Here is a 23411-nt window from a genome sequence, read left to right as displayed (position 1 = left end):
TGGTCTTTTATAGCTTCCCCCCCCCCCCCAATCTGAACAAAATGCTCTAATATCTAAAACAGACTAATCCACCCTTCCCTTATCCCTTCAAGTACAACATAATCCTTTAGCGCAAGTCAAAAACACAAAACACGACAGGATCTCAACAGTTAAGAATACCACTACGGGCCCTGTGGGGGAGGGACTGGATGTAACCCTCCCAAGTGGACAGAAACAGTTTTCTGCATTTGGGTGATTTCTTGGCCTGATTACTTTCAAAAAGCATTAATGCATGAAATTTGTTACGCCAGGCCCAAAAAGAGGGCGAGTCCGGAACAGTCCAGACTCCCAAGAGAGACTTTTTGCCCACTATACTTGCTTTCCTGAGCAACTGATGTCCTCTCCTCTCCAGCAGTGCAAAAACATCAAATTGCTCTAACAAAATTCCTGCCAGGGAAAAAGCGATAGGGGACCATAAAATGACTCTTATATATTCTATCACAGCTTTCCAGAACTGTTGCACAACTGGGCAAGACCAGAAGGCATGAAATGTTTAAAGATTTTTTATTTGGCTATTCAGCACAGCTACAACAATCTTTAGTACTCTGTTCTCCTAGTGCAAAGTGTTCATTTTTATAATATTTTAATTCTTTATTGTCATTCCATTTTGGAATTCCTTACCTGCTATAGTATGCTTTGAAACTACCTATAGTGTGTTCAGGAAGAAATTGAAAACTTTATTTGATGATTAAGTATTTTTATTTCTGTAAATTACTGAAATTGTATGTTTTATGATGTGTTCTATTATCACAAGGCATAAAGCGGTATATCTTCTTCCAAACTCGACCTGTGGCCTGCTTTCTTAGTAAAACATCTTGCATCTGCTCTGTCCCCTTTATTTCTTCCTCTTCTTCAACAAAGCTTAGATTCTGGATTAATCCCTACAAGGTGGACGCATGCTCTGGTCACTCCTCTTCTCAAAAAAACAAATCTGGATCCCTCTCTTCTGGCCAACTTTCGCCCTGTCTCAAATTTACCATTGTTTGCAAAAATCCTGGATAAACTTGTGTTGTCTCAGCTTAACTGTTTCCTTGAACAAAGTAACACCTTTCATCAATATCAAACTGGATTTTGCACATATCATAGCACAGAAACATTCCTTGTTGCTCTTTATGACACAATTCATTCTGCTCTTGATCAATGCTTTTCAGTCATTATTGTCTCACTTGATCTCTCTTCCACTTTTGACCTAGTGGATCATTCACTTCTTTTCAGTTGTCTCCCTTCTATCGGGATTTGTGGTACAGTTTATACCTGGTTTTCTAGTTATCTGTCAGATGGTTTATTCCTGCTTGCTCATCATGTCAACTCTGTAAGACTAACAACAGCCCCATATGATCTGATCCCTTCCAACCTAATTAAAAGATGCTTAGTGACTTTAAATCCTTTCCTTTTATCAATGATAATCTTGAGTCTCACCGACTGTTGTTTTCCTAAGGCTTGGAAATTTGCACCTATAAGACCCAGCGTAAAAGATCCTACTGCTGAAATTATGACTGTACCAACTATTGGCCAATTGCCAATCTGCCCTTCATAGCTAACATAACTGAATCCATAGTCCATGCCCAGCTTCAAGATTTTGTGGACAAAACAAAAATAATTTACATCCACTAAAATTGTTAACTCCTCTTATTGAAGGGCAGCTGTTAACGGCACTAAAAAGAGCTGTGGTAAGCCTCTTACTGAAAAAGAGTTCACTGGACCAGGAAAAGCTTGAAAACTATCAACCAGTCTCTAACATTCCTTTTCCTGGCAAAACTTAGCACTCAATGACTGGCTAATTGAAAGTAACTGGCTTCAGATCTAGGTACAGAACAGAGGACAGTTCTTGTGTCCCTTCTTGATGATCTACACAGAAACCGTGACGGGGGATCTGCCTCGATACTAGTGTTGCTGGATTTCTCAGCAGCCTTCGATGCCATGGCACAATGTTTACTTGGTTCAAATCTTACTTGTCAGATAGACAACAATTAGTTCTGTTCAGCAATAGCACATCATTACCTTGAGCAATGAACTGTGGGGTGCCACAGGGATCCATACTGACTCCCATTTTATTTAATATCTACCTCAAGCCTCTAGCTGAGCTGCTTCGGTCAATGGGCACAAAATTCTACATCTATGCTAATGATGTGCAACTACTCATACCCACTGAATCTGATCTACCTACAACTCTGAGTAAACTGCCTGCCTAACCGCAATTCAGGAATGGGCAATGCCACAAAACGCCTAGCATCCACCTGGAGGGTCTGCCCTCAGCACTACTCAGGTCCACCTGCACCTTGCCACCGACTGGGTCTCACTTGCCTCTGGGTGAGTCTCCCACTCTCAAGTTATTCTCCGGTGATTTCTAGGTTACTGGGGCCACACTCGGGGGTCCCACTGTTCCTAGAAAGCATCCACAGACCTAACCACAAACCACCAGGATTCTCAGTGAGTCCACGACAACAGAGCCAATAAGCTAATAAGGTTTACTGTCACAAAATTAGAACAGTGAACCATATAAAACAGATGGAAAAGTTAATAGGCAATAACAGGTAACTGAATAAGGACCAATATTAAACTGTAAACACTTTGTCACTACCTGAGAAGCTTCAGGAAATTAACTGCTCACAAGCCTTGAACGGGGTCTCAGGACACAGATGTTTATCTCTGTGCTCCCATACTGAAACTAAGGATTACCTCACAGCTTAGACAGGAAAAAACTGTCACAAAAAAAAAAAAAAAAAGACAGTCACCATCTGCTGGCCAAACAAGGGAAGTGCACTGGGGAACAAATATGTCATACATTCACTTAAGAAGTCACAGACATAAATCCTCTGTTTCATCACAGGCAAACAGCAACAAATTCTGCCTGAACCCAAGTAAAACAGATTGGGTACCAAACACAAGTGAACAAATACCCAAATTCAAATTGCCATTTAGGAAGTATGAACTCCCCCTAAAATCACAGGTCAGGAATCTTGGGATACTGCTAGACTCATCACTCACTCTGATCCCGCAAATTCAAACAACTTTCAAAAATTGTATCTATCACGTACGGCAGCTACAAAATCTCTCTCCACATACTGAAAAGACAAGTCTGACCACAATGGTCCATGCCATGATAGGCTCACGACTAGACTACTGTAATGCCCTGTACACTGGCCAAACTGAAAAGAGTCTGTATCAGCTTCAACTAATTCAGAATGCTGCAGCACGACTGACAGAAGGCTGCAAGCGGCGTGACCACACCACAGTCTTCCTGCAAAAATTACACTGGCTACCAGTACCTTACAGGGCTAAATTTAAAACTCTATGTTTGATTTTCAAGGTCCTCAAACAAAATGGGCCAGTGTACTTAAAAGACTAAATTAGCCCTTTACACACCTTTGAGACCTCTAAAGTCCTCTCAAGGATCATCACTATCGGTACCCTTGTCTGAGATACCCGACAACAAGCCTTCTCAGGAGCAGCCCCCACGCTCTGGAATTTACTCCCAGAGGAGCTACGTATAACTCAAACTACCTCTACTTCAGGAAGCAGGTGAAAGCCTGGCTCTTCTTCCAAGCCTTTAATACATAGGGTGACTGACTATATTTATTTTATTTAACACATTTATATCCCACATTTTCCCCACTTAGTTGCAGGCTCAATGTGGCTTACACAATACTGCAAAGGTAGGCTCCGGTTCAATAATACAAATACATAGTATAGTAGTAAGCATGTAAGAAACATAAGTATAAAGCAACAAAGAAATAAAGAAGAGATGGTGATAGAAGTCTAGTACGGTCCATATTTTGCTGTGTCGCAGGAAGTAGAAAGTTAATTTGGGTCATGGGGGTAGGCCTTCTTAAACAAGTTGGTTTTCAGTAGTTTCCTGAAGTTAAGATGGTTATGGATAGATCTCACGGTTTTGGGCAAAGCATTCCAGTTATACTCATTCTGCACCTGAACTAGCTACACACACTGTAACTTAGATCAGTTCCTTATCTCTTGCTTAACTATACAAACAACTTGCCTTGAGTTTAGCTAATCATCTAATTATCGCAACTGACACTGTACCTCACCATCTTGTTCCCATCATATATCTGCACTTGGTCCTTCAGCATCTTATCTATGTTAGTTGAATATTCTAATGCATGCTTATTAGGTGTATGATTAGTATTATGCTAACACTATATTATATCTCTGCTATTTGAATTCCAGTGCTGTTAAATGTGCATATTTTTGATACTGTTTCACGGTAGTTCTATTATTAGGTTTCAATTCACTGTTTTTAAGTTTACCTCACTTATTGTATTTATGTTTATTCTTGGTTATTTTACTATTGTTATGCTGTTAACAAAATTGTAAATTTTAGGTTACACTGTACCTGCTGTACACCATCTTGGGTGAATATCTTCACAAAGATGGTGAATAAATCCCAATAAATAAATTAATTAATATGTGAAATCCACATCAGACCGGCTTTAGGCGCAATCACAGTACTGAGACAATGCCGCTTGGTATCACCACATACATTTATTACCACTTCGACTAGACCAAATCTGTTCTCCATTCTATCAGTCTTACTGCTGTATTTGACCTTATTGATCACACTGCTCTGCTTCATAGACTTTATCAAATATGGCTCAAACGCTCAGTCCTTGCCTGGTTCACTTCTTATCATAATGATCACTCCTGCACAGTTGTGGGTACAACCATCAACTGTTCACCATATCTCCCCTCCTCAGGTGTTCCACAGGGCTCTATTCTTTGCCACCATTCTTTTTAATATATTCATAGCTCCGTTATTGACACTGTTGCAAACCTTAGATTTCACAACCTATGTCTACACAGATAACATTCAGGTCCTCTGCACCCTAGAACCCACAGATTTGGTACAAATCCATACTATAAACACCAAATTAATATGACTAACAGAATAGTTAAAAAATAATAAACATCCTTAATCCAAAGGAATAAAAGACCCTCTCCTCTTCAAGAAAAATTGGGAAAAATCCTTGGCTTCCCCTATTCTACTTTGTGCCACTCCAGTCGCTCTGGTGGCCACCGTTCATGTCCTGGGAATAATCCTAGACTCCACCCTTAGTTTTACTCCACAAATTTTGGTGGTCATTAACTCCATATGATTAGCTCAATATGCTCATTACTACATTCCTCAGCTCTGAACATGCTTATTCATTCCCTCACTATTAGCCAGTTAGATTACTGCAATGCTCTATACCAAGGAATCAAGATTAAAGATCGTAAACGACTACAAGTTATTAAAAATATTGCCATTAAATCACTGGTCATTGCAAATACAATCATGTTGCCCCACTCCTCAAAGAGGCTCATTGGCTACCCATTTCTCACCGTATTACCTACAAAATCCTATTTCTAGTATTTAAAATATATCATTCTGGTGAACCATCCTATTTCTCTAGGTTTCTGACCCCTTACTCTCCATCAAGAGCTCTTAGATCTTCACACCAAAATAGATTTATTGTTCCCTCCTTCAAGGAGATATTATTAGACACCACTCATAGTTCGATGTTTTTGGTACAAAGACCTAAACTCTGGAACATGCTCCCTATACATCTTAGACTACAGCCATCCCTTCAAAAATTCAAAGCCAATCTCAAAACGTTCCTACTCTCAGACACTTATACCTGATCACCTGCTTTGTACGAGCTGGATGTGAACGCAACATATCCCTTCTATATTTGCCCGCCCCCGCTGTCCTATCTAATATAGTTCTACCCCTGGTACCTTACTGATGATATTGTCAGCACTTTCTCCCTATCCTTTTCATCAACAAATCATCTACAAGGTTGCAGTATTGACATTTAAGGCTTTTTGTATAGGTCTCCCAGATTACTTATCATCTTTAACAATACCATATTCCCCCACTCGAGTTCTTTGTTCAATTAACGACCACCGTTTGATTCTTACAAGCCCAAAATTCACGTATCTTGAATCAACTAGAAATTGTGTTTTTTTTCTTTTGCCACACGTCTGGAATAACCTCCCACTTTCACTACGCTGTAATACCTCATTTAAACAGTTAAAGACAGAGCTCAAAACCTGGCTCTTTATACAAGCTTTTGGAGTCCCAGACACATAAAATTTGCCGCCTGCCCTTCCCTTCCTGATTTTTTGTCAATACTATCTTCCCACTACAACCTATGTCCCTGCTATTTTGTTCTTCTAGTCTGTGTTGTGTGAATGCTTTATTCTTTCCTGTTGAAAAATGGAGTTCTTTCCTTCCTCCTATGTGTCTTGTACATTGTACACCACTTTGTCCTGCCCAGTTAAAGAGGTTTAGCAAGTTTCAATAAACTATAGACTATCCCCTCTGGCTTACAGCATGGCCCTTGACAGGCATCGTCTAAGCTGTAAAGGCTACCCACGGTGAGTAGTGGACACCTTGCTTCAGGCACAGAAATTTAGAGGGTCTGGAGGGCCTTTGTGGCCTGGTGTGGGTGGGAGCCCCTCTCCCCCTGGAAAGCCAATGTCTTTCTTTCTCCAAGAGGGTTTTATCAAGGTCTGAACTCCCTCAAGGTTCAGATGTGTCTTTGGCCTGCTTTTGGAGCCCTCTCAGGGGCAGGTCCCTGATAGCCTTACCTGACATCACTCAGTTCTTGCAGGGGATCAAAGTTCTTCAGCCTCCATTTCTCCCAGTCTTAGTGGGAAGACTAGCTGTCCCAGGTTTTGCTTGCCTGCACTTGTTGGCGGCAGGCCCATGCTGCATTCTGTCTCTCAAGAACTCAACTTCAAAACGAAGTCAGATCCAGAAAGTCACATATTGCTTTTATTGTTTTTGTTTCCTTTTGATGTTTCAGAGGACCTCTGAGGTATTAGTTGGCCGTTATCGCAGGATTTGTTAGACTTGCTATGATGTCACCAGAACTTGTCTGTTTTCTCTACTTCTATCTGCTGGTCAGGTTCATTGGTCTGGACTAGTTTATTAGGACTCAAGGAAAGGCAATTAATTGGAAATTTCACCATACTTTGGAAGAGAAATGAAAGATGGGCCGCATGGTAGAGACATTTAAATACATCCATAGTAAAATGCAGAGGAGACAGGCATCTTTCAACAAAAAGGAAGCTCTGAAATGAGGGATCATAGGATAAGGATTGAAGGGGATAGGCCCAAACATAATCTAAGGAAATATTTGTTTACTGAAAAGGTGGTGGATGCATGGAGCAGTTTCCTAGTGAAGGTAGTAGAAGTGAGTATGGTATCTGAATTCTAGAAAGCATGAGACAAGCACACAGGATTTCTGAGGGAAAGCAAGAGATTATAAAGTTTAGTTGTTGATGTGAACAGGAAGACTAGATAGAAAAATAAAGCAGCTAAACATCATAAAGCCTACGTTTCTAGGTGTATTTAAGTACAGCTTTTTTTATCATTATCATCCTCACTTTAATATTCCTTTATCTCGTTTGTCCTGTCTGTCCTAATTAGATTGTAAGCTCTGTCGAGCAGGGACTGTCTCTTCATGTTCAAGTGTACAGCGCTGCGTACATCTAGTAGCGCTAAAGAAATGATAAGTAGTAGTATAGCTATGAAAAATGAAAAAAAATACGTTCAAATTCTATCACCAATTGTTCTGAGCTTAATTATCTCACATGCTTTCTTGGTTTTCTAATTTGGAACTTTGGTATATTGCAATGGTTCATTAAGCAAAGCTGCTTAACAATAAAGGGGGTTCTCCAAAGACAGCAGAGGAGTGCAGCCACAGCTTCCTTTCACCCCATCAGTAGCCATATTGTAGTCACACATTTGGACTGAAATTACCTTTTCCAAATCTGCGCTCAAGATTAGCTGCATTCAGATAGATGAGTTATTTCCCTGCCAAAATAGGTCTATAATGTAAGTTGTAGCCAAGGAAATGGATGGTAAAATGTCTTGTCCAAGATCACAAAGGGTTCCAGTGGAAGCACTGGAATTTGAACCCTAGCTTCCCTGGTTCATAATCTGGTTCTCTGACCACTAGGCTGCTCCCATTTAAAGCTCCTACCCTGTACCAAGAGGTACTTACACACATCCCAAGTATTGAGAAAGTGTTTTCTTTGGCTACATGTTGTCCTTGAATTCACTACAGTCTGCCCAAAAGCAGCCACTATTAGGTTCCAAGTGACATCATGCCAGGTCTTACCTCTGTCAGTTTTGCTAGGATAAATTTTCTGAAAAGGTTTGTATTCCTCTGGGGCTGGAAAGTCCTCAACAGAGTGGAAAGAATATTTTGATTCAAAATCATCTAAAGAAGAAGACATAAATGGCAAGTATTTAAACAGATTTCTTGTTTGGTTTACGAGTTAGCAGGGGCACAGCAGAGCATGGGTCACAAGAAAGCACAGAGCCAAAGAGGGTATTTGCTAATTAACTGGGAGGTGGCTGCAGTTCTAGGAAGAAAAAAAAAATTAAGGGTTCTTTCAGGTTAAACAGTGGGGAAGATGTCATTCCTTTGCACCTACAGGGAAGTATAACTAAATTCATCTCTATGGTTTCGATAGCACTATACCTGCTGAAGGTGCCTGCCATGTTTAAATGAGTACAAGTCTGCAAAAGTTAAATCCAGCAGTTCTAAAACACAGGGAAGGAGACTCCAAAACAATATCAAGCAACTTCCCATCCTCAACACTAATATTTGACAAAACTGGGAATCATGAATTCTAGTCTTTCCACAACATTACTACTCACCTAAGAATGATCTGACTGCAGATACTGGGTCTCTATGTCCATTCCTTATAGGTGGAGGGGGAGGGGGTGGTCCAGCTGGTGTCCTGGATGGGGGTAATGGGGGTTTCGCTCTGCTTGAGGTATCGCAGGTCCCATGCATTCTGTATGGTGGAGGTGGGGGAGGAGCATCCCGGCCGCCATTTCGTACCATTGGTGGTGGAGGAGCTGGAGCTGCAACACAGGAAGATCAGAGTCATTTCAAAACTGAGGAGACAGCAAGAGCTTCTATGCAGACTGAACTTCTTGCTACAGAGCTCCCCCTTAACAAGGCTGTGCATAGAGGCAAGCACAAAAGAAATGTTTGCTTGCTAATACCAACTGGTATTCATTCAATCCAGAGCATTAGGTAAATTTGCTGGACAGAGAGAGAAATAATAATGGTGGGACTCTAAAGAAAAAGCAGCATTAATATATAGAAAAGCTCTTTTGGATCTCTGGAACAAGATAACATAAGATATTTGAATGTTTTTTGTCTGCCAACAGAGAGAACTGCTTTGAAATCTTACCTGAGCCACGGCCTGGAGGGTCTCGGGCTGGCGGAGGGGGTCTACTGATTTGCGAAGATGGTGAAGCCAGATGTGGAGGGGGAGGAGCCAGTCCTCGGACAGGTCCCTGTGTCTTTATGTGTAAAGAATTGTTTCTCTGAGGCAACTCTGGCACAGACTCATTAGTGGGGCTAGATGAACCATTGAGGGCACCAGGAGGCTGCCGATACGGAGGGGGAGGAGGTGGCAAAGGCTGATTCTGTGTGTTTGGGCCTGTCCTGGCATTGATTGGAGATGGAGGTGGCTTTACAGGAGGTGGAGCTGGTGGTCCATCCCTGCTGGATAGTGCTCTCTGTCCAGGAGTTGGTGGCAGTGGCTTCTCTCGGTTATAAGATGGCATCTTAGTGCTGTGTGCAGGTGGAGGTGCAGGAGGTGCATTGCCACGTCTCCCAGGAGGCGGTGGTGGAGGAGCAGAAGAGCTGTGTTTCATGCCAGGGCTGCTGGCCGTGTTGGGCCGGGAAAGGTCAGGCAGTGAGGGTCGCTGCGTTCGTGGAAGCTCAGGAGGTGAAGCTTGACTGTTATCGGAATCATCGTGAGGTCGGGTGCTGCTGGTCTGCACTGGAGGCTTTGGTGCTGCGGACCTAGTGCCAGGGAGCTGAAGGGCTTTACCTGCTGGGCTTTCTTTAGGACACAGAAAACTGAAACAGTTATTTCATCACCAGTAGCATTTAGGACATGAAGTTAGCAGAGAAACATGTTTTTCCCTGTACAACAGCAGATACCTAGAAACAGGACAATGCTTGATTCATATGCCAGTAGCTCAAAACTCCATTAACATGATAAGAAAAGGGACATGTTAAAGTTACAGGACTCCCTGCAGCTGTAAGTGACTATCAAAAAAACATAATTATCCAAAGATAATACTGGTTCATCCACTCTGTGTAGTCTTCCACAAGTTTCCCATATTCAGCCCAACACAAGCTCCTTAGCCCTTCTTCATTTGACCTGTGTTAACCTTGAAACTGGAAACACCTTGCAAATGGAAAGAATATTAAAAGGCCAAAATATCAGTCTTGCATTGTTCTCTTTCCCATACTTGTTGGCTCCTGAGCACTGATATCAATTAGCAATAGCGGACTATAGCTCTAGAACTTCAATATAAGAAACCACCTCTCAGACAACATCAGAGTTCTGAAATGCTTGGGATAAGCACAGAGGATTCTTAGCTGCAGGGGGAGGTGAAGTCTGAGATAAGCCTGAAAGATCCAGATAAGCACAAAGGATCACTAGGCACTTGGGTGGGGGGGGGGGGGGTATTGCCACAGGTAGGAGAAAGTGGCAGATTAGATGGAGCTGGGACTCTGCTGCAACAAAATGAGAAATAGTGTGAAGGTCGGATGTGAACCTGTGAATTTACATTAAGGTCATTCCACCTGAAGCAGTGGGAGAAGGCACCACGAAACGGTGGCCAGCATCTGGGTGACCAGTTTGACACTGAACTGAACCTAAGTAAAAAATTTAAAACGAACATTTATACATAAGAAGTGCAAGAGTTTTGAAATAATAATAAATGAAGAAGGGGATGTTTTCTGAAAAGCTGATGATTGAGAGCTAACACCTGCTATAGTTCTGAGGCTTTATTTCCTCCTTGTTTATTTAAGAATGTAAATCACAATTGCCTGTCATTAAGAATTTTTCAGCACTAATACAGTGGAGTTCATTTGAGAATAGTATAGTGTGGATCACTTCATTCCTCTTGATTTGAGATTTGTGGTTCACAAAATGAGAGCTTACATGTCACACATTTTATTTCCATTTTGGGATGCAGCTGGGTTCCCTTGTGCCAGAACAGTAATACCAATGTAACAGATCTCTAACTGAACACCAATCACAGCAGTGGGATGCGACACAGCCTTGACGAAAAGTTGCTGGGGCTGCAAACATCTGTCAGGGAGTGCACATTACACTTTCAAACTCAGCATTCTCCTATTCAGGAGCACAGAATCCTAACATGACACTCGGATACCAGGCCCCACCCCTATTGGGAGTGGAAGAGTAGCCTTGTGGTTAGTGCAGCAGACTTTGATCCTGGGGAACTGGGTTCGATTCCCACTGCAGCTCCTTGTGACTCTGGGCAAGTCACTTAACCCTCCATTGCCCCAGGTACAAATAAGTACCTGTATATACTATGTAAACCACTCTGAATGTAGTTGCAAAAATCACAGAAAGGCAGTAAATCGTCCCATTCCCATTTAATTCCCTTATTGCTGCAGCTCAGAACTCTCTTCACAAACTGCTGCTTACCTGCATTATCCTTGCCTCCTACTGGTCTGAGCTTTGGGACGCCACCTTGGAAGAGACCACCCTTTGGTTGTAAGGCTCCTGAACCGACGTTAAATCCACCACTGCTGCCTCCTTTGGGTTCTGAAAGAGATCGATTTTGTTCATACAAGTTCTGTCTCCAGCCCCAACTTGCATGCTGGTTCCCTGCATGACCAGATATGTCCATAGCCACACTCCTCCATAAGTGATGTGCTGATCGCAGACTTTGGCTCTTTTAAACCAAAGATGCCTGCAGTCCACACACTAGGGACTCCATTGAAAACTGAGTAACTGTTAATTCGAAGGCCACTGGAGTTCCTCTCAAACACATTTCTAATTACTCAGTTCTCACCCTAGAATGTGGTAGCAAAACCAATGTCTAGATTTTAGGGGACCGAAGGACATCCAATGCACAAAAAGGCCCAGAGATCAAGTGTCAAAATGTATTGAATATAAAATAAAGGAGGTAAATGAAGTCAGACTTGAAATGGAGCTGTGTTTCAGCAAAACAATGCCTGTTTCAGAAGTCTGCATACCTGATAGGCGCATTTATCTCAAACTTGTACAGCCTCTGTAATCCTTTTAAGTTTCATGTGAAACTTAAGTGAAAAAGAGCTACACTATCCTCTAATGCTGCAAAATCCTGCATTCCCCAAAAAAGAGCAAGACAGTTTGTAAATGATCAACAGTGGTTTACTGAAATAATGTCCACAGCTGGAAAAGGAGCTGGCCATGCATTCAGAGGCCTGCGGGGTCATTTGGTAGGTCAGTGTTACCAGGTGCCTAGCCCTCCATGTACCCACTTCCACCTGAGAAAACTACAGCAGGCTCCAGGTACCAGGATCACTGCCACAGTATAATGGGGGGGAGGGGGGGGGGGGACAATTTTTAACAAAGATACTAGCCCCCCATAGGCATTCTCCTACAGGATCAATCGGTGCTAAATTGTGACATCCCTAACTTCTGTTTCATTCAGGATCACAGCCCTCTAGCAGAGACACCTTCCCCTATCCCCAAAGCTTGCTCACTCACTCTCCAAGATGGGGGCACTCCTATCGTTAACACTGGTCACTTTATTCAACTTCGCTCCTTTGCAGATATCATTCAGCAGAGCCCCACGGCCACGCTGCTCATCCCGGCTTAGCTTGGGTGGCTCGGTGTTTGCCTGGAGAAGAAAGAAATGGACAGAAGCAAAATGAAGAGAGAGATATGTGCTCCTTGGATTTCTGCTCTATAGTTTGAGCCTTTATTTATTTAGGTATTCATTTTAGAAGGGCTATTCGCATAAACTGACACTTAAAAGTTTATCTTGCATAAATGTCTAAGCTCCCATTTTACAAAGCCAGGGGAGAACCCAAGTGCATGCAAATGGCAAGGGAGTGTGGTCTGGACCTGTTCTGGACAGGACTAGAGTGTGCCTAGAAGATACATGTTTATTCCTCATTTCAAAAGGGGAATAAACGTGGATGTCCTAACAGATCAACGTCAGGATTCACATCTGCTACCAAGTTTAGGTTTTGGCAAACAGCTCTTTACAATTTATTTGCTGGGTTTCAACTCACTGAAATTTTCAACATTTATTTCTCTAATAAGAATGTTTATGCTGTACATAAGTGTTTATTTCTTCCTGTATTTTAGAACACGCACTATAATTAGCAGATTCTATTCTGAAATACTGGTGAAATTTGAGATGTCCTAACTTGAATGTCTTGATTCTGACTTCAACTCCCTTTCCAAAATGGGGCTGCACATCTCCACCACTATAGAAACAACAAAACAAAATCCAAGCTTCTCTCTAAGCCTCACAGGAATGTCACATTCCCAGAGAGCCAATGTCAAAGTTGAAGCTCAATTAGCTTTTACCTGGCTGAAGGTTGGAGGTGGTGGTGGCCCAGGTGGGGGAGGTGGGGGAGGCGGAATTGGCATCTTTTATCCACTCCCCACTGGCTCAGATGTCTTTCCGTTTGGTTTTGGAGAGGTTAAGTCACTCATGAACCTTGGAACAAAAGATAAACAAAGCGTCTTACACTCTTAAAGTTTGTTTGCTGTTATGTAATAGGAATTACGAGAGATAGAAAGACCAGAGTGGAACAAATAGCTGTACAGGTTCCTCAACACTCCACTCCCCCTAGGCCTGTATAATCACAAATGGGTGCACTGAAAATACTAAACATGGTGTGCATTCAGGAGTCTACAAGAAAGAGCCAGTGTCCAGCAAAGCTCTTTCCAACCTTCCTTTATTTGACGCTATGGAGTTAGGAAGAAATGCCAATTGGTCTCTGATGGCTTCTGGTCACACAGGAGGGCCAAGGTGGGCAGAGGTCCACCCACTTAGGACTCAGGCCCACCCAGCGATGGCACAGCAGCGATGTGGCTGGTGGGGATCCCCCAAGGCCCGCCAGCTGAAGAGTCCTGGCATCTCTCCCTACAGGAAATTGGGCCGAGGGGGGGGGGGGGGTCAATTAAATCTACTCCCCAGTACCTTTAAATCCTTTAGTTACTCGTTGCTGGTGAAGAACACATTCTTCCTGCTCACGCCAGCCCGAGCCTTCCCTCTGACCCAACTTCCTGTTTGCGGAACCAGGATGCATCAGAGGGAAGGATCGGAGTTGGCACAAACAAAAATGAGTTGCTACTAACTGCCAGCGAAAACCTAAATATTTAAAGTTATTGGGGGGGGATTGGGGGAATGGATTTATGTGACCCCCCCCAATCACTTGAGGGGAGGGGCAGGATTGTCAGGCCTGCCCAAAATTGGGTGTCTGGCAATGCCCCTGCTTCTGGCACTGGGAAGAGGAGGGTGTTGAGAACTCAGGCTTAATCCTTAAAAACACCTATCCAATGCTAACAGCCAGGACCAGAGTCCAAGAAGCAAATGAACCAGAACAAAACAGGTCTGAATAAGGGAAGGACATAGGCCTGTCAATTCTTTAAAAAATAATTAAAGAACTGATTTACCCTCAATTCATTTTGCTTAGAGTAATTGCTGGAACCGCAAAACTACACAAATCTGAAATATTGTGTCTTTGGTATCTAATGAGATCAGAATGCCAAGAAATTGACAGATTCACTTCTGAAACGGATTTTACCTGCTCTAGGGGGAAGTCTAGAAGGCCGGTTTGGACCCTGAACAAGCACCAGGCTGATTTTCTCAGCTGGGGCAAATTAGTGCAAAAGTTATAAATACACGAGACTCAATTCATCCCTTAACTCTTCCACCAGTGGTCAGGCTCTTATAAATCAGACAGGGCTGCCACACCTGGGTTAGTTTGTTGGTCTCAGTGTCCACCATCTATATCTTTAAACAACAAATATCACAACCAACAGAATCTTATCTACCATCATACAATCAATCCATTTCCCATTCGCTAAGATTGTGCCTCCTATTCAAAAAAGACATCCTAGGGAACCATTATTTTTCTTTTCCTTCAGCCTACTCAGGATGTAACCCCATGGCCTCTAACATACCAGTCTGGTATTTACCACCAGAGAAATGGGTGAGGCCTGCCTAAGCTACAGAGCCATTGTTTTTACTTTCACTTTCATCTCCGACAGACATGCTTGTCTATCTTTGCCAAAGATCAGGTCAGTTCTGAATGTGTCACACCCTTCTATATATCCGGATTAATAAAAATCAGACAGCATCTTACTTACTTCCAACACAAATAATCAAGACCTCCACTCCTCTCCTCCATGTGAGAGGGCACCTCAAAGAAATCCTATAAACATTAACAAGAGAGCAAAACATTGGCCATCATGTCAAGTGCGATTAGAATGTTACTCACGGGATCCTGACTACTTGGCCTTAGATTTACGCAAAAAGAGAATCAGATGAAATTACTCTTTCCTGTCTCCCTTCCTGACAAGTTATACCTCAAGGAAACTGGTTGAAAACACAAGTGAGATGGAAAAGAAATACCTTGCCCCACCCAAGACTTACTGGCAATCTGCTGCACTTCCGTGATCAACTCTTAAGTACACTGGCCCAGGCATGCCAGAATACTGGGCAAAAGCAAAATCATCCACCTCTTACTTTCCAGATCAACAGGACTCATTAAAAAAATAAATACATGAGGAACTAAAATACTGCTGTGCATGTGGAATAGCATCTTGGTCCTTCCTGTTACATTCAAGTACTTTCCAGCCAACCAGTAAGGGGAAGGCCAGTACATACTGCAAAGCAGCTGCTGAGCACACGGGCCTGCTGGACAACTGAAGGATCAGAGGAATGACAGGGCCCAACCATCATGAAGAGGTCTTTTAAGGAAAATTGGTCAGTAACATTTCTTGACCGGACTGTAGTAGTGATGGAAAAGACACTTTCAGCGTGATATTCAGAACTGTGCAAACTGGTACAAAATCCACAAATACTTTTATCCCCTTGATTTTTTTCACTAGCTCTTAAAGGGAGCATATGCACATATGGTTCCTCTAAAAACTGCCCAGGAAGAAAGTTAACTGCAGAGATTTGCACCTGCTTTCTGTGCAGGAACCTTTTCTGGCTAAATTTTAAGTACTTTTGAAAATGAAGCGCTACATGATCCCCTAGCCTCACCCTCATCCCAGGGAAAACCTGCAAGCATGTAGTGTTCCACAACACCTTTTCGACTACCCAAATGGTTTTGAAAATGCTCTTATTTTGAAAAACTGGAAGATCGCATTATTGTGAAGAAAGAAAAATATGAGAGGCACATCCCAGTGCCAGAATGCCTTAGACTCACAGGGCAGCTACTGTTTAATACATACACCACAGGAGCTTAACAATACCAAACCTTACTAGATGGTAAATAAAAGACCACTTAAATACTCCCAGCCCTGAAACAAACTACTCAGTGACCCAGCAGGAAGCACTCCCGCAAGCAATATGGAATTGTACGCTTATCATAGGGTGTAACCAAATACCTTCCACATTCCTCCAGGAGTGAACATAAGCAGGTCACACACACAAAACCTAACTAAACCAAGCTCAAAGGGAGCCCCAAAGTGATAGAATTGCTCCGATATTAAAGCTAACAAACTCTTTAAATTCTTTAATTATTGTTTGTGCTTAAGGAAGAAGGGCTTGGGGGTGATGTGAAGATGAAATCTTTTGCCCAGTGTGCAGCAGGGGTCAAAAAAGCAAACAGGATGCTGGGAATTATTAGGAAAGGGATGGTAAATAAGACCAAGAATATTATAATGCCTCTGTATCACTCCACGGTGCAACCTCTCCTCGAGTACTGCGTTCAAATCTGACCGCCATATCTCAAAAAGATATAGCGGAATTAGAAAAGGTTGAAAGAAGAGTGGCCAAAATGATAAAGGGGATGGAACACCTCTCATATCAGGAAAGGCTAAGGAGGTTATGGCTCTTCAGCTTGGAAAAGAGATGGCTGAGAGGGGATATGATTGAGGACTACAAAATCATGAGTGATGTAGAACAGGTAAAAGTGAATTGAGTTTTCACTCTTTCAAGAAGTACAAAGACCAGAGGACGCTCAATGAAATTACATGAAAATACTTTTAAAACAAATAGGAGGAAATATTTTTTCACTCAACCAATAGCTTTGGAACTCATTGCCAAAGGATGTGGTAAAATGACGATACATACCTGTAGCAGATATTCTCCGAGGACAGCAGGCTGATTGTTCTCACTGATGGGTGACATCCACGACAGCCCCCGATGACCGGAAAATCTTCCTAGCAACAGAAGGTTGCTAGAGCCTTCGAGCGCGCGAGCACCTCGCATGCGCGGTCATCCACTTCCTGCCCGTCGCGCAAGAGTCCCGTCAGTTTGATAACCAAGCAAAGAAGGAAAAGACAACTCCAAAGGGGAGGCGGGCGGGTATGTGAGATCAGCCAGCCTACTGTCCTCGGAGAATGTATCTTCATTTTCTCTGAGGACAAGCAGGCTGCTTGTTCTCACTGATGGGGTATCCGTAGCCCCCAGGCTCACTCAAAACAACAAAGAAAGGTCAATTGGGCCTCGCAACGGCGAGGACATAACAAGGATTGACCTACGAAGAAAACATCTAACTGAGAGTGCAGCCTGGAACAGAACAAAAATGGGCCTAGGGGGGTGGAGTTGGATTCTAAACCCTGAACAGATTCTGCAGAACCGACTGCCCAAACCGACTGTTTAATCGGGTATCCTGCTGAAGGCAGTAGTGAGATGTGAATGTGTGGATTGATGACCACGTCGCAGCCTTGCAAATCTCTTCAATAGTGGCTGACTTCAAGTGGGCCACTGACGCTGCCATGGCTCGAACATTATGAGCCGTGACATGACCCTCAAGAGTCAGCCCAGCCTGGGCATAAGTGAAGGAAATGCAATCTGCTAGCCAATTGGAAATGGTGCGTTTCCCGACAGCAACTCTACTTCTGTTGGGATCGAAAGAAACAAACATTTGAGCGGACTGTCTGAAGGGGCTTGTCCGCTCCACATAGAAGGCCAATGCTCTCTTGCAGTCCAATGTATGCAATTGACGTTCAGCAGGGCGGGTATGAGGACAGGGAAAAAATGTTGGCAAGACAATTGACTGGTTCAGATTGAACTCAGACACCACCTTCAGCAGGAACTTAGGGTGAGTGGAGAACTACTCTGTTATGATGAAATTTAGTATAAGGAGCATGGGCTACCAAGGACTGAAGCTCACTGACTCTACGAGCTGAAGTAACTGCCACCAAGAAAATGACCTTCCAGGTCAAGTACTTCAGATGGCAGGAATTCAGTGGCTCAAAAGGAGGTTTCATCAGCTGGCTGAGAACGACGTTGAGATCCCATGACACTGGTGGAGGTTTGACAGGGGGCTTTGACAAAAGCAAACCCCTCATGAAGCGAACAACTAAAGGCTGTCTAGAGATAGGCTTACCCTCTACACGTTGATGATAAGCACTAATTGCACTAAGGTGAACCCTTACGGAGTTGGTCTTGAGACCAGACTCTGATAAATGTAGAAGGTATTCAAGCAGGTTCTGTGTAGGACAAGAGCGAGGATCTAGGGCCTTGCTGTCACACCAGACGGCAAACCTCCTCCATTTGAAAGAGTAACTCTTCTTAGTGGAATCTTTCCTGGAAGCAAGTAAAACTCAGGAGACACCCTCAAGAAAAACCCAAGGAAACAAAGTCTACGCCCTCAACATCCAGGCCGTGAGAGTCAGAGACTGGAGGTTGGGATGCAGAAGCACCCCCTCATTCTGAGTAATGAGGGTTGGAAAACACTCCAATCTCCACGGTTCTTCGGAGGACAACTCCAGAAGAAGAAGGAACCAGATCTGACGCGGCCAAAAAGGAGCTATCAGAATCATGGTTCCGCAGTCTTGCTTGAGTTTCAACAAAGTCTTCCCCACCAGAGGTATGGAAGGATATGCATACAGAAGACCCTTCCCCCAATGAAGGAGAAAAGCATCCGACACTAGTCTGATTATGCCTAGTCTGCGCATGCCAGAAACATCAAAAGACCAAAAAAAAAAACCCCAAAACACAAACACGTGGATCGGGAGGGGGCAAAGGCACTCGTCAAAAGCGTCCTGTATGGACGGCCTTGCCACCAACCCCCCCCCCCCCCCCCCCCCCGCGGTCGCAGCTGCTGCTCCCCGATTCCTCCACCAGCATTAAATAAAAGAAAACAAAAATCAAAGCTTCGACCCCCCTCCCTTCCTGTCTCTCAACTCTTTCTTTCCCCACACAGCTCCGCCTCCCGCCACCCTCGTGCCCCGCCGGCCCCCCTGAGATCGTCGCCGCCGCTCCCCCCTCCTCCGGGCCCCCCCCCCCCGCATTACCGGGCACGTGCAGCGCCTCTCACCTCTGTATGAAGGCGCTGCACGGGCAAGACGACCAGATCGCTGCAGTCTTCAGGACGTCTCTCTCCTTTGTCTTCCCTGACCTGGCCCCGTCAGGGAAGACGAAGGAGAGAGACGTCCTGAAGACTGCAGCGATCTGGTCTTCTTGCCCGTGCAACGCCTTCATACAGAGGTGAGAGGCGCTGCACGGGCCCAGTAATGCGGGGGGGGGGGGCCCAGAGGAGGGGGGGAGCGGCGGGGACGATCTCAGGGGGGCACGGGGGTGGAGGATGGCGGGAGGGAGAGCTGTGTGGGGAAAGAAAGAGTTGAGACAGGAAGGGAGGGGGGCCGAAGCTTTGATTTTTGTTTTCTTTATTTAATGCTGGCGGAGGAAGCGGGGAGCAGCAGCGGCGACCACGGGTGGGGGGGGGGGGGGGCAAGGACGTCATTAAAGGACACTCCTGACGAGCGCATTTGCCCCCTCCAGAACTTTTTTTTTCAGTTTTATTGTGATACAGGGGGAGCAGGGAGCAGCAGTGACCTCGGACGTCAATAAAAGACGCCCCTGACGCGCGTTTCCCCCCCCCCCCCCCTGCTTTTTTTTGTTTTTTACATTACAGTTTTCAGTCGGATAGCCCTAACGACAAGTACAGACCTGTAGTTAGCTTTCCGGCACTTTTCCTGCGTTAGGGTAGTCGGAAAACTTTGATGCATCTCGTTTCTATGGGGTTTCTACACAATTTGCTCATCTGCATTCCGTTTTCATTTTCTGCTACCGTGGTCGGAAAATGGCCTTTAATGCATGCCACGGTTCAAAAATTCTTCGTTAGAGGGTCGTTAAAGTTTAGTGCATCTGGGCCTGAGTGGCAAAAAGATCCACTGAGGGGGTGCCCCACGTTCGGAAGATCTTGCGTACCACGCCCTAGTTGAGCGACCACTCGTGAGGTTGCATAATCCTGCTCAACCTGTCAGCCAGACTGTTACTTACGCCTGCCAGATACGTGGCTTGGAGAAACATGCCGTGGGCACGAGCCCATAGCCACATCTGGACGGCTTCCCGACACAGGAGGCGAGATCCGGTGCCCTCCTGCTTGTTGACGCAGTACATGGCAACCTGACTGTCTGTCTCAATTTGAATAATTTGATTGGACAGCCGATCTCTGAAAGCCTTTAGAGCGTTCCAGATCGCTCGCAACTCCAGGAGATTGATCTGAAGACCTGATTCATGGAGGGACCAAGCTCCTTGAGTGTGAAGCCCGTCTACATGGGCTCCCCACCCCAGGAGAGATGCATCCGTTGTCAGCACTTTTTGCTGCTGATGAATTTGGAAGGGACGTCCCAAAGTCAAATTGGATTGAATTGTCCACCACTGAAGGGAATGACGAAAGTCGGTGAGTAGCTGGATTGCATCCTCTAGATCCCCTGCGGCCTGAAACCACTGGGAAGCTAGGGTCCATTGAGCTGATCGCATGTGAAGACGGGCCATGGGAGTCACATGGACTGTGGAGGCCATATGGCCTAGCAGTCTCAACATCTGCCGAGCTGTGATCTGCTGAGACACTCTGGCCAAGGAAACAAGAGCCAGAAGGTTGTCCGCCCTCGCCTCTGGAAGATAGGCATGAGCCGTCTGTGAATCCAGCAGAGCTCCTATGAATTCTAGTTTCTGAACTGGAAGAAGATAGGACTTTGGGTAATTTATGACAAACCCCAGTAGCTCCAGGAGTTGAATAGTCATCTGCATAGACTGTAAAGCTCCTGCCTCTGAAGTGTTCTTCACCAGCCAATCGTCGAGATAAGGGAACACATGCACTCCCAGTCTGCGTAGCGACGCTGCAACTACCGCCAGGCATTTGGTAAACACCCTGGGCGCAGAAACGAGACCAAAGGGCAGCACACAGTACTGAAAGTGCTGCGTTCCCAAACGGAATCGAAGACACTGCCTGTGAGCTGGCAGTATCGGGATGTGTGTATAAGCATCCTTTAAGTCCAGATCATAGCCAGTCGTTTTTCTGAATCATGGGAAGAAGGGTGCCCAGGGAAAGCATCCTGAACTTCTCTCGGACCAGGTATTTGTTCAGGCCCCTTAGGTCTAGGATGGGACGCATCCCCCCCTGTTTTCTTTTGCACAAGGAAGTACCTGGAATAGAATCCCAGCCCTTCTTGCCCTGGTGGAACAGGCTCAAACGCACTGGTGCTGAGAAGGGCGGAGAGTTTCTCTGCAAGTACCTGCCTGTGCTAGAAGCTGAAGGACTGAGCTCCCGGTGGGCAACTTGGAGGTATGGAAATCAAATTGAAGGAGTATCCTAGCCGGACTATTTGAAGAACCCACCAATCGGAGGTTATGAGAGGCCACCTGTGGTGAAAAAATTTTAACCTCCCTCGTCCGGCACAGACACTGATAGCGGCTATGCTCAACTGGAGCCAGTCAAAAGTCCGTCCCTTGCTTTTGCTGGGGAGCTGCAGGGGCCTGTCTGGGTGCATGCTGTTGACGAGAATGAGCACACTGGGGTTGAGCCTGAGAAGGCTGTCGAAAAGGTGGATTGTACCTACGCTTGTCAAGCAGGGACTGTCTCTTCATGTTCAAGTGTACAGCGCTGCATACGTCTAGTAGCGTTATAGAAATGATAAGTAGTAGTTATTGTAAGCATAGGGAGCATTCCGCCTTCCCCGGAAAAAATGTCTACCTGATGAGTCCACCAGTTGCTTGACATTGTTCTGCATGTGGATGCTTGTGTAGAGCTGGTACGACTGAATCTTGGACATGAGCATGGGACTGATAGGCCTTCCTCCCAAAAGAGTCCAGAGTTCTAGATTCTCGTCCCGGGGGCGCCGAGGCAAAATCTCTAGAACATTTGGCTCTCTTGACAGTAGAATCCACAACCATACAGTCGTGAGGTAACTACGACTTCATCAACTCAGGCTCTCCATGGATTCGATACTGGGACTCAACCTTCTTGGGGATGGTGGGATTTGAGAGTGGTTTCGTCCAGTTCTTCAGCAATGTCTGCTTAAGGACATTATGCAGAGGAACAGTGGACGACTCCTTAGGTGGTGAAGGATAGTCCAGGACCTCGAACATCTTGACCCTGGGCTCATCCTCAGATACCACAGGGAAGGGAATAGCCACAGACATTTCCCGCACAAAAGAGGAGAAAGAAAGACTCTCCAGGGAAGAAAGCTTTCTTTCAGGCGAAGGAGTGGGATCAGAAGGAAGACCACAAAACTCCTCAGAAAAGAAATATCTGGGATCCTCCACTTCTCCCCATGAAGCATCCTCCTCGGTGTCGGACAACAGTTCATGAACTGCAGTCCGAAACCGCGCCCGTCTCAACTCGGAACCACGTCCTCGATGACGACGTTGAGAAGTTGACTCCCATGCCGGCAGTGATGAAGCTCCCTCCAGCGATGTCAACGGGGAGTCGACCTGGGTGGCAGCCGAGGCGACGTCGGGGAACGCACCACAGACACAGAACCAGCTGCCGCTTCCATCAACGGTACCGAGGGCACAAGCACCCCCGGTACCAGGACAGACTGACGTAGCAGCCCCTCCAGGAGACCTGGAAGAATGGCTTGGAGGCGCTCGTCCAGAGTGTTTGCCGGGAAAGGCTGTGGGGCCGGTGTAGGAGCTGGAGGCAGAACCTGTGCAGAGCAGAGAGGTGGCACCGGACTGTCTGAAGACCAATGCACCGACACCTCTTGGATGGAGGGTGAGAGGTCCTCCCGGCGTTGACACTTCTCGGGTGCCGAACCCCTCGATGCTCCGGAGCTCCCGGTACCATTTGTGAAAGGAGATCGATGCCGATGCTTCTTAGCCTTCGCTCGATGCACGGCATCAGTACTCCTCTGTACCGGCGAGGAGGACGTGGAATCCACACGCCTCCTCGGGATCGGATCCAAAAGTGCGAACGAGCAGCCCAAAAGGGGCCGCGACGGCAGCGAAAGGAAACTCAGAGGGCCCAACTATAAACTTAACGGAACTTTTTTTTTTTTTTTTTTAATAAGAGCTCAACAGAGCACAGAAGAACAAAAACGAAGAAAAACTCGCGAAAAAACAGAAGGCTCTTTCTCAGGGGCCAGAGACGGAGAAAAAAACG

At 45.1% G+C, this 23411-nt stretch overlaps 1 protein-coding gene across 2 annotated transcripts in view; it reads right to left on the bottom strand.

Moving 5' to 3' along the window:
• Positions 1 to 23411, bottom strand: part of WIPF2 (WAS/WASL interacting protein family member 2) — a 64511-nt gene that overhangs the window by 5321 nt on the left and 35779 nt on the right. For both annotated transcript variants that reach the window (XM_030220734.1, XM_030220733.1), the window contains 6 exons: positions 13420 to 13552; positions 12589 to 12721; positions 11539 to 11658; positions 9256 to 9915; positions 8711 to 8920; positions 8166 to 8267 (listed from right to left, as the gene is read on the bottom strand). In XM_030220734.1, coding sequence (XP_030076594.1) covers positions 8166 to 8267; positions 8711 to 8920; positions 9256 to 9915; positions 11539 to 11658; positions 12589 to 12721; positions 13420 to 13482 — 1288 coding nt within the window. In that variant the 5' untranslated portion in view covers positions 13483 to 13552. The remainder of the gene's footprint in view (positions 1 to 8165; positions 8268 to 8710; positions 8921 to 9255; positions 9916 to 11538; positions 11659 to 12588; positions 12722 to 13419; positions 13553 to 23411) is intronic.

The sequence above is a fragment of the Microcaecilia unicolor genome, chromosome 12, assembly GCF_901765095.1.
Source record: "Microcaecilia unicolor chromosome 12, aMicUni1.1, whole genome shotgun sequence".
Lineage (NCBI taxonomy): Eukaryota > Metazoa > Chordata > Amphibia > Gymnophiona > Siphonopidae > Microcaecilia > Microcaecilia unicolor.
Note: the sequence above shows the minus strand (reverse complement) of the source record. Positions and strands in the feature narration are given on the sequence as shown.